This window comes from Strix uralensis, chromosome 17 (genome assembly GCF_047716275.1).
Source record: "Strix uralensis isolate ZFMK-TIS-50842 chromosome 17, bStrUra1, whole genome shotgun sequence".
NCBI lineage: Eukaryota > Metazoa > Chordata > Aves > Strigiformes > Strigidae > Strix > Strix uralensis.
In genome coordinates, this window is record NC_133988.1 from 13,525,601 (window position 1) to 13,537,363 (window position 11,763).

An 11,763-nucleotide genomic window follows, 5' to 3' on the forward strand; every position below is an offset into this window, starting at 1 on the left:
CAAAACTAGCATTTTTCAACATGGGTAAGATCTACAGCTCTACCTCTGTATCTTAACTTACCCCTTTCCTGAAGCTGGTAAAGGCAGAAACTACCTTCTGTTACTAGAAAGAGGAGGATCTTCATACCCACTTTGGGTGAACTAGAAAGCAATTGAACAGAGGACTCAAAACATAGGAGTTGGGAACCCCACAACTAGGAATTCAGAGTAGGAAATACCAAAGGTCCTAGCAGCACTCCTCCTGACTCGTAAGTATGTATAAAATCTCTGGAAGGACAAAGGAATAAAAGCTTTACTTTGACATAAAACCTGTGACAAATCTCTAAGCAGGACAAGGAATATCTTAAAAACACTATATGGATTTTTTTTAAGAGGCACATACAGCCTGATCTGCTCAAGAGAGCATTTTCTGTCAGTTGGTATTTACTTAATCTACCATACACTGAGATTAAAGTTAGGTTTGGTCATTTACACTACAGTACTTTACCAACAGAATAGGTGAAGAATGTAGTCCAAAAATTTCTGGTATAATCATGCTGGAAACTATGTCAAAAGTCTCATTTCTCAGAGTGCTCAGAACACATTCCCTGCGAGCATCTAATGCCTTCATGAAGTAGAATAAATGTGTACTCAGAGAGAGGCATCCAAACATTCACAGAATCACAGAATCATCTAGGTTGGAAAGGACCTTGAAGATCATCCAGCCCAACTGTTAACCTAGCACTGACAGTTCCCAACTACACCACATCCCTCAGCGCTAAGTCAACCCGACTCTTAAACACCTCCAGGGATGGGGACTCCCCCCCTGCCCTGGGCAGCCCACTCCAACGCCCAACAACCCCTTCTGGAAAGAAATGCTTCCTAAGAGCCAGTCTAACCCTGCCCTGGCACAGCTTGAGGCCATTCCCTCTTGTCCTATCGCTTGTTACTTCATTAAAGAGACTCATCCCCAGCTCTCTGCAACCTCCTTTCAGGTAGTTGTAGATAGTCATCTGAATGAAAAAAAAACAAAAACTTGGACCCTGCATCAAAAGTTTAGTTTGAGCCTTGCAAGAATGCATCAGGAGGAAGAAAAGGAGGGAGCTGCAACTGAAATATCTTCTCAATGGCTATACTGTTGATCTACACCAGCTCTCAAACAGAAGAGACAATTCAAAGACTAGATATCCAGTTTCTCTTTTTTATGTTAATATAACATTTCATACTCCTGTAGGACTTTAAAGTGGTCATCCTACCTAACACTACTGTGGCCTGAGACTATTAGTAACATGCTAATCTTCTTACAAAGCTAGCTTTAAAACCCACGTAAGCAACTAGGGCTAATACAGTTACTATAGATAAAATACCAGCTTTAAACAATGTAATTCATTGATGTTTTGCTGAGGATTTTTTGTGTGCACACATGGGGAAGATTAGTTTGTTTTTAACTGCTGACTTGTAACAGAACAAAGCTGGCTACAGGGATATAATAGAAGCAACCTACCCGGAGATGAAAAACACAGATATTCCCAGTTTTATTTTATTCCTGCTGCAGTCATTGTTATTTGCCAAACAGATGGCCAGTGGGACACCAGGAGTACTTCACATGTGGATCTCTAGCTTGCATTAGGTATTGTATCTGTCTCTTCCAACTGTTCAAGCATCATTGCAGTATTGCAAGACATCTTTAGAAGAGACATTTCACCACACATCCGTTTCAATTATGTTTACTATTAAGTGCTATCTCCTTAGTGATGGAAAGTGAAGACTAGGATGAAATCAAGCTGAAAAAGTGCTGACATTGCTGCCTGTCCACCCACATTCACCCACCTCCAACTTTAACATACTATTACTGTCATGATGCAACCATAAATTGTATTGAACAAACTAGGGGATATGTTAAGTATAATGAAAAGCTAAAGTAGTCTTGTCTTAAAGGCAGTAAAACATGGAGATGAAATTCACAAGAAAATGTTAATGGTCTTGTGTATAATTCTAACAGCTCAAGATTTTAAGTGATTTTAAAAGAAAGCAGCAACAAAGGACATCAGAACCTGCCAGGCTGACTCAGTGTTAGGCAACTATAATAAAATTAATAAAATATCTCCCTTCTATTTAAAAACTGCTTTTTCAGAAGGAGTAAAAGCATGCCCTGTATTACTGCTATAAACCACATGAAGAATCACCCTTCCTTCTGCCACCTGCTATGAATTTTGGAACAAATTAGGTCCCAGCAGGTTTTGGCAAGCTTTGGAGAGCCTAATCTTTGATACCACAAGTGGGTGTATGACTCAAAATTTCCCACCCAACACTTAACATCTCTCTCCCATTTCAATTTGGGATTTGGAGAAAAGCCCGCAGCCTCAACCTCCGACTATGTTATGGTTTAGCTCTTCCAAGGACTGCCAATATCCTCTGGCATAGGAGAGAAACATATGAAAGAAGTTGAGACCCAATTTAAAATATATATCTCCCTCTCAATAGCTGGATTGCTGTTAAAAATCCCACTGGATTTCTTTCACAGGGAAGCTCTCTGTAGATATGGGCTGCTGCCCAAGGCAAATCAATCTGTCAGAGTCAGGAGTCTAGGACTGGGGGCACCAGGGGAAGGGAAGGAGGGGAACTGCGCAACAGCTCAACTGATGGGAGCTGACACGGGTTCACTGACTGAAGATTACAAGGAAAAAGAGTCTCTCACCAGTCAGGGTAAGAGGGCAGAGTGGATTCAAGTAGAATGTAAGAAATTGCCCAGAAGATAAGCAGCATGTGAAGACTGGATAATTTTAAAAGCTCTACCTGAGCCCAAAAACATACCATGATTTTAAGGAAACAAAGAGGTTGCCTAGATTCATTAATCTTTTCTGTTATCAAAAGTAGAGGGATTTGTAAGGACTGCAAGCGCACGGCAAGCCTGCTTCCAGAAATAAGCTATAATTGCTCATAAAGATGGGCTTAAGGTATTGAAATGCTCAAGGGGCCCAGCACGGACACTTGGTACCTATAGCAGCTGGGCAGAAAGGTCTGTTGTGAAAGTGCCAGACAGGAAACTTTTGCTCAGGAAACACACAAAAAGGCCAAGGGAAAAAACAGAGCTGCAGCTTACTCAAATGATGGGAGCTTAGCCCCAGAGATTTAGGGAGCTGGGAACCAAATAGTGTTTTCCATTATATTTTCAATGTATTTGTCTCCTTCTTCGTTTGTTTTGGGGCTTGGGTTGTAGGGGTTTTTTTAAATAACAGTAACACCATCAGATAGCTGGAGACTGCAATTTGTGCCTCCACTTGAAGTCACTAAAAGTCCTTCCAGGCTTCCCATTGGAGTCAACATACCTATCTTCTCTCCCAAGAACAGGACAAAGTACATGTGCTACCCTTTCCGTGGAAGGAAGCCCTGTAACATTAAGGATGAATTTTCAACAGAAACTTGGAATTGCTACCTTCTGCAAGCATGTAAAAAACCTGTATAAATAAAAAAAGCAGTATCTAAAGCGTACTATTTTATTCATACAATCATTTTTTTTAAAGTATCAACTACACTTTTTAATTTCAATAAGAGGTGAGCCAGCTGCCAAAACAACAAACAAGATTCAAGAGTCAGCCAGCCTCCAGTTCGCTAAGCAAAACTGAGTCATTAACTAAAAGGAGCTGTTATTAAAATAATAATAGCATTATTAGCTTAATTATTAGCACCACTGACTACAGCTATGTTTCTACAGCACGCTTTCTCCAGCGACCGAGCACATTTCCCCTGCATAGTGTACCTTACTAAAAACTGCTCACAAGATGAGCACAAAATGACAGCGTCATATGGTGACTTTTCCCAAGCATAGCATTTCTAACTGGTTTTGATTAGAAGAGTTCTAGCAGTGATAACCAGGCTGCAAACAGGACTAATTCACACCTTAGAACACAAAACATCTCATGTAGATAAAATTCTTTATTCTTAACTCAGGACATGTGTTCCTATTAAATGTGACTGCACCTGGTCATGCTTAAACATTAGTATTACATCTGTTACCCTGGTGAGCAGTATTTTCTCCCCAGAGGTTAAAAACCTTTCATTTAGCATCAGGCATCAATATGTAAAGTCTAAGAAATGGACTTTAACCTGAGAATTAGGACAGCAGCAAAGAGCAGCAGGTTTCTACACACAGGAACACACCAAAGCTACAGCTGTTGCCACTCAAGTTTACAGCTGCTGTCCTCACTGTGGTGTGTTCATACAGCATTTTCATTCACACGAAATATGAAAACATATCCAGTAATTACTCTTCTGCATTGTCCATCACTTTCCCACAGCACATTTCATCATATCATGGGATCTGAAACTGGTACAGAGCGCCCTTTTTGCCACTAAAGCATGAGATTTAATCCTTCAGTTTAGCATAACCAGCAACACACATGGAACAACTGGTTCGAGCCCTCTTATGACTTTTTATTTACTTGTAAAACAATAATGAATACTGTATTAAATCCTCACAAGTAGTCGACAAAATAGAGCAGGTGAATTTGTTTTGTACACATCAGGAGAAATTTCATTGCAAAAGTCAAAAGAGAGTGCATTCAGCCTGCTTCACGATGACAAACATTTACAGAAAGCATTAAAAGGGGTCAACAGAAACCTGACTAGGACATTGACTGGTTTCATGATGTCCAAGTTTCCAGTTATATCCAGTTACATATTGTTTTGCCAATGTCTTTGGGGGCAACTTTTTAAAATAGACACAACCCACTTTTACCATTTAACACACACATCAGAGGACAGGTAGTAAGAAACACTACACTTATGTTCTAAATACTCAAACTTTGTAGAGTGTAAGCATTCCTATCCATTAGTTTGGTTTCAGAGGCTGTTGCTCCTCAACAAGTCATCAGATATGAATGTGACAGTGTTAAGACTGAAAACAGCGACAAAATTAGAGCATCGCATCTTAACTTAGTTTTCATTCAGACAAACCTTCCCGACTTTGCTGGATGCTTCAAACCCAATTTAGGATTTAGCTCTAATTCTATGTAAAAAAACAAGCCACCAGCTGTGATAATTAAATGTTCAGTTACCAGTTCTGTAGAATACTCATACGATATGCATGAAGTATGAGCTCTCGAGTGTATTTTACATTTGCAGGTCATATTTGTGGATTTAATAATAATGCATACCCTTTTGTTTCTGAAGACATGGGTTTGAGTTCTGGTTTGTAACATACAGAAAACAAACCAAATAGTTTCATCACTTTGGATTTGCATCATATAAGAATTTACACATACTTAGGATAATGGCCAAGTATTGCTCAAAGAACATGTGATTCCAGTAGTAAAATGGATGAGCACTTCAGCAGAAGTACCAAGTAAAAGCAAAGGAGCTTCAAGGATACTGCAGTTTTGACTTGCACTACACTGAAGAAACTAAAGAGCGTATGTTACAGAGCACATGAAGTACAGAGATGAAGCGGCTCAGCTGGAGATCAAAAACAGCAATTTAGAAATAAATGGACTGAGGCTAGCTTGAGTAACTCTGTCTATGCCTGGACTGTATACTATACAAACTGTTCACAAGACAAAAAACTGTTTATATAGAAAAATCCACATGACAGTCTTAGGACAGGAAATATTACTCCAGAAAATTGTGTGTTACTGAAAGGATCACAGGGTTCTAACTACTAAGCTCTGCATTGATATGACTTGAAAAGTTACTGCTCACCAGCTGTTCACTACCACCATTCTGGAAGACCCTACTTCCAAAAGCACTGGTGGCAGAAGGTAGTACAAGTCCATTTCTCAAGAACTGCAATTCACTCTGCACCACATCACCTGGGGCTGCAGGGTCAGTAATTGCCAGCTGGCACCAGAACAACCAACCTGGGACTGTAATTTCTAAGATTCACCCCATGTGAATCTGCAAGACCTTGTGAGTCAAGGCTCAGCTAGATGCAAAGTCTCCATCACTTCTGCTTCCACAGAGTGCTTATGAAGCAGACCTTAGTGAAGCTATGAATGAGGTATTTTCCTTCCCCCTTCAGTGCTAGAGAACTTGCAGGCTAATCCAGGTTCCTTTCCTCTAGAAATACATTTCATACAAATGTAAATATACCAGCATAAGAGCCCTTTCTTTAGAATGTTTCTGTGAAATAGTATTTCATATTCATGTTTCTACAACCCTGGCTACTCACTTGCATATTTCAAGAAAATTTCACCTCCTGTCCTTTAAAAAAAAAAGTTACTCACCCACAACTCTGTCTCCTACTTTTACTCCCATCTTCCTCATAGCTGCAGCATACAAAGCTACAGCTTGTCTCAGTTCTTCAAAAGTAACTTTCAAGATTTCTTCTTTGCCTTCCTCTGAAGAAAGATTAAAACAAACAGTCAGAAATGATGCACTGCGACATAAGTAGAATCTAGCACAAACAACGAATTCCAGAAGAAAGAATACAAATCAATTTTAGGAGAAGAGTTTCCACTAATTAATTACACCTTTTGCTTTTCAAGTTCCTCTTACACTGTACCAAGCTTTTCTTTTTAATGGGAATCGAGTATTAGTCAGTAGTATTCATTTGGTAGGCATAAGGACTTTTTTTAAAGGCAGGAACATACATCTGTGAAAATACAAACTATCCAATGAAGAAAGGCATGTTCTCAAAGAGCATTCAGGATAAATAGAGTGCACTCACCAAAGCTACTTTCTAATACAGAAAGAACCACCTCATTTCCCCTTTTTTGCTCCGTTTTCTCACTAGGTCTAGGAAGCAGCACCAAGGTGCCAACTTTATGTTTTATTACAGCAAGTCGCTGTTGACTAGAGTGTCATGCACATATAGTTACCAAGGTCTGACTTTCAATATGCTTTTTAAACATCTGCGTTTGCCAACATACCACAAAGCAAATAAACTAAACTGGACTCCATTCATCTCTGAAAAGATCTGCAGGGTGTTTTCATTTTTGTACTGAATGTCAAATGTTACATAAGCTGTTAATAAATCACTCACTAAACAAAATTAACAAACCTAAATGTTATGAAAGGCAAAGTTTGTCATCCAAAAGGTCCCTTCCTGTACTTCCTCAGTGTGACTCCTTCTAACCGTTTGGTCTGTCCTGTTCCCAGTATCCAGCACTACTTAGGAAAACACACACACCAAGGATGTTGCAACGAAAATATACTGCATGCCCTGGTACAGCAGACCCTTGCAGAACAGTTACCATCAGTCTGATTTCCTTAAGCAGGGAACAGTATTTTTTACTCTTTTGCCTTCTTAGACTTCCATCCCAGTAAATCTGGACTTAGAGCAAGAGAGCAGGATGTGATGGAAACAACACAGAAGCCAGTGTAACATGTAGTTCATAAGCTGAGCAGGGACTGCTGACAGATTCTGTGTTCCCATAGAACAACAGGAAACAGGACTCTGATCTTACTCCATGATTAAAGCCTCCAGGAGAAGGGAGTCACAAATAAGTGATTCACAGTGGGAGCCAGTGACAAGTGACATTGTTGACAAGACTTACATTTACTTTACTGTGCTCCATTGCACCCACACTGCTCCCACAGAATCATCCCTAGTGAATACACGAACCTGACACAGGTTCCCAAAGCACCACTCTGACCTAGCAGCAACAGGCTAATAAAAAAATACTCTGACTTAAGAGATCTTAAGAAGATTAAATACAGAAGGTCATGAAAACAAATGCAGGTGGAAGTCTGTTCACCACAGAGAAGTAAAAGTGTTCCCTCCAGCACTGATACAGTATTCAACTGGAAAATAATTTTGCTCCTTTTGGTGTCATCACCCGTGACTATGTCTCCAGTACACCCCATGACTTCATAACAAGAAACAAGACCTACAGGGACAATGTAATCACATGTCAAACTAAATAATTCACTGAGTTGATAATAATTCCTTCAATAATTTGAACTGAAAATATTTAACTCCTGTTTCTCAAGTTGCATGTTTAGCTTAACATTAAAAAAATCAATTACTTCAATTCTACATACATTTAGAGTTGACTTACTAATCAGTGTTTGGCTTTCAGCTGTTGCTCAAGATGTATTCAATAACTACATTGATTTTTTTCTCCGTTAAATAATACATAAGAAGCTTTTCTAATGATCTCAAAATTTGAAAGCAATGACTACATCACTTTGAAGCCAGCTTTCTGTTACAAGCCTCATCTCTATCAGACTTCAACCAGATCAATTCTGATTACACCAAAACTGGGTCACAGATTTTCCCAGTCTCTCTGAACTGGTAGTTGATTTTTATATATTTTTATATATATATATGAATATATATATAAATATATATATGATCAGAGAGGTTTCTTTCAATACATCTAAGCAGTAAAACACAACTGATAATTACTTCTTCAGCAGTAAGCTTACAGGACAATTCTGTGGTCTCACATGGTTTTTAAACAGCTATCAGAACAACAGCACTACATATGTAATTCAAAAACTGATCTCCATGCATCAAAAATCAGAAATTGAGACTTTTAACACCTACACAATCAATCCATAGTTCTGCATAATTTTCTCTGCTAATGAGCTGTAAAACTGCCTTGTTTATTGTTAAACTATTAAGAAGCATCACCACTTGGTCAGTCTTATGATAAGGATTAGGCCCAGCAGAAGGGAAGCCCAGAATACAACTCCCTAAGGAAACGTTCACACGTCCGCACAGAAGCTAATCCCATCTAACAGAGATTAGAATAATTTTTAAAGTTACCAAAGTCAGCAAATATATGGAAGGGACTTTTCTGTCTCAACATTACCATCCACTTTATGAGTATACCCAGATTTTACCATTCAAATCTTCTCCAATATAACAAAAAATTAAGACTGAACTTTAGTGTTCCAGAGAAGTGAAATTCCAACTCTTCCATGTATGTAACTGTCCTTCCTTTCTGTACTGTCAAAAGAGGGGTTAATTCCTACCTACACCCCATACAGTCCTTAGTATGCCTAAAATAAAAGGCATAGGAAGAGGGTGGGAAAGACAGTATCAAGCAACAGTGCCAAAACACTTCCTTAAGGCAAGGATTAGGCAAGTGTTTATGATACACGTGGAATAATAGCTCAGATACTGGGTGATGCTAAACACAGTATGATCTCCACTACCTTAATGCAGTTAAGCACATTCTAAGAAAACTTGTTTAGTTTCAAAGGACTTTTCAGGACTATCTATACTCCCAGAGCATGTTTTGCTGTTTTCTGCAGAGACATATCATGGATTCTGCAGAGGTACTGACTTTATTTTCCTCTTTTCTCCTCATCTAAGCAAGTTTATTTCAAGGTTTCATAAAATGCAGAGCTGTTTAATAAGGCCTAGTCCTGTGAACTATAAATAAATACAAGCCATTAATTCTTTCTTACTTGCTGCATACAGTGCAATCTTGTCGTTGTCCTTGTGCTTCAGAAGATTTTCTGCATAGTTCAGACGGCTACCTTTAAACCATTCCGGGACATCTGCAATACTTTTGGATGTATCAATCACCTGGAAAAAAAATGTTCCCGGAAAACTGTAATATAATTTTTTCAGAGCACTGTACAGAAATCAGCTAATTAATTCCAAGCTCTTTGTACAACCTATTAGGCAAATATCATTTCTCCCAGCTTACAGATGGCAAACAGGCACTAGATCCTGTAATTATAGGCCTGAACAGCTTAATTATTTGTCAACTGTCACAAACAAAGACATCATTACAACAAAAATAGAAAGAGTTCCTTGCTGACAGTTCTACCTTCAGACCAGCCTTAAACACAGGAGTGAAGCAAACCACTATGACTACATCCTGACCACAAGATAAACACAAACCACAGAGCACGCTGGGGTTTTGCCTCTGGGAACATCGCAAAGGGGGACTGAGCTACAGTGTACTGCGCTCTCTACCAGGCCCTATGCTCCAGCCTCTTACAAAAATCAAAGCACAGGAAGGTGTGACTACCCATTCTTCCCCAGCATGAGTCACAAGGTACAGAGGCAACAGTAATTCAAATTAACCCTAGATTAAATAAGGGAACTGTACAGTCAAACGCAATTAAAACATTCAAGCTTCTTACTGCAATTCACCATTTTTTCAGATTAAGTTGCAGCAAACGGTTAAGTACTCCACAGCTTCATCCAGAGTGCAGAAGTACTGCTATTAACCTCTCCAACCAAAAAATACTGAATTACAAACAGTGAGAATACACATTTCTACCATTCTTGATTTGCTGTTTTCTAAAAAGAGGGCCCAACAACCTAAGCAGCCCATATTAAGTAATTCCCCATTTAGGACTAAGACACACAAAGTATTGAAAAAATGCAATGAAAAGTCACAAAAATATGTTCAGCTGAAATAACTTCTTTCCATCTTGAACTAATTAGGCCTCAAAATATTAAGTTACCCCTTCATAAGTCACAGTTACAACTACACCTTTAATAACAGTGATAGGTAAAAAAGCCCCTTCGCATTAGCCACAGATGTATGTAAATTCCTTCCAAAATGTCCAACTGTTTAGAGATTCAACTGTCCAGCAGCACATGCATTTTGTAATCTTTAAATTGAAACTTTATTTTATAGCTGTGTTTTTGAAAGCTTCAGTTTATACCCTCAGGTTCTCTCTCACACTGCACATGCATTACAGAAAGAGCATTCTTCCAGACCAAGTTAAAGGGTCTTCCGAAAGCCAGATAGAACTCAAAATACCTCCCATTCCAGAAAACCTAGTACGTGCGCTTTGAGATGTGCAGTGTACATACTACTGGAGACAACCCTAAAATTAATTTTTATACGAGAAGTTAAAGCTCATGTAGAAGTGCTCTATTGTATTACCTTATTTCAAATTAATTTTCTAAAAATGGGAATTCAAATAGACTTCTTTGCTTGTAACAATTAGCTAAAACTGTAAAAGTTATAACTCAGTTCATCAACTCAGGTTGCAGAATTATTTTTCTTATACCAACATATTACTGTAGTAATTAGAACCCACTCTCAAGACTGACTCAGTAATGAGTTCCTTAACTTGAAGAAAAGTGAGCAGAATGTTTTCAGCATTTTCCAGGACACAATCTAATATAACCCTATTTTTTCCTGAAGTGTAACACCCCTTCAAAGAGCTCCACTAGCATAAGGTGCTGGACTCACACACCTGACACTCCATTATGACTCCACCTATGACTCCTAGTTAAGCCCAACCTCTTTGGTAGTGGTACTCTGTTATATGAACAACCCGATCTCCCCCTTAGAGGCAAGTTCTCAGCACGCAACAGCAGCTCAAGGTCTGCTACTTAGTGAAAGATCCTGGTTCTAGCAAGTCTATGAAAATGCAGAGCTCTGCAAACCTTTCACTTCATACAGTCCCAACAAATGCTCAGCGAGTCTACAGGAAAGGGAAAGAAGTGCAGTCTGCAGCACTGCTGACTGCAGTCCTCATTAAATGAGTGAGGCTTTACTCCTACTCACAGCAGCACCAAGGCATGCAAGGCCAATTTGTGTGGTTTGGTGAACGTACCAACTATCAGCTGTACTCCATGCCACCAGCTCCTGTTCTACAATTGCTCTTCAGAGCAGCTAATCAGTGACTACTTCCCAAGCCTCAGTAGCTAAAATAAGCATCACATCAGCAATATCCTCTGTCCACACCTCTACTGCATTTCCCCTCCTTACAGTGGTTTGCTAATTGTGCTATAACCACACATTATCACGCCCCAGAAATTCTTCTAACCCTAAGTAGAGGCTATACCTTGAGAATTGAGACAGATAATCCTTGCCTTACTGTGGTACATGTGATGCTCTGACCTGAAGAGCAAAACAGCAT

General features: G+C 39.2%; 1 protein-coding gene across 1 annotated transcript in view; it reads right to left on the reverse strand.

Moving 5' to 3' along the window:
- Positions 1–11,763, reverse strand: part of AACS (acetoacetyl-CoA synthetase) — a 44,004-nt gene that overhangs the window by 26,570 nt on the left and 5,671 nt on the right. The window contains exons 3-4 of the mRNA XM_074887358.1: positions 9,337–9,457; positions 6,201–6,314 (exon numbers count right to left, since the gene is read on the reverse strand). Coding sequence (XP_074743459.1) covers positions 6,201–6,314; positions 9,337–9,457 — 235 coding nt within the window. The remainder of the gene's footprint in view (positions 1–6,200; positions 6,315–9,336; positions 9,458–11,763) is intronic.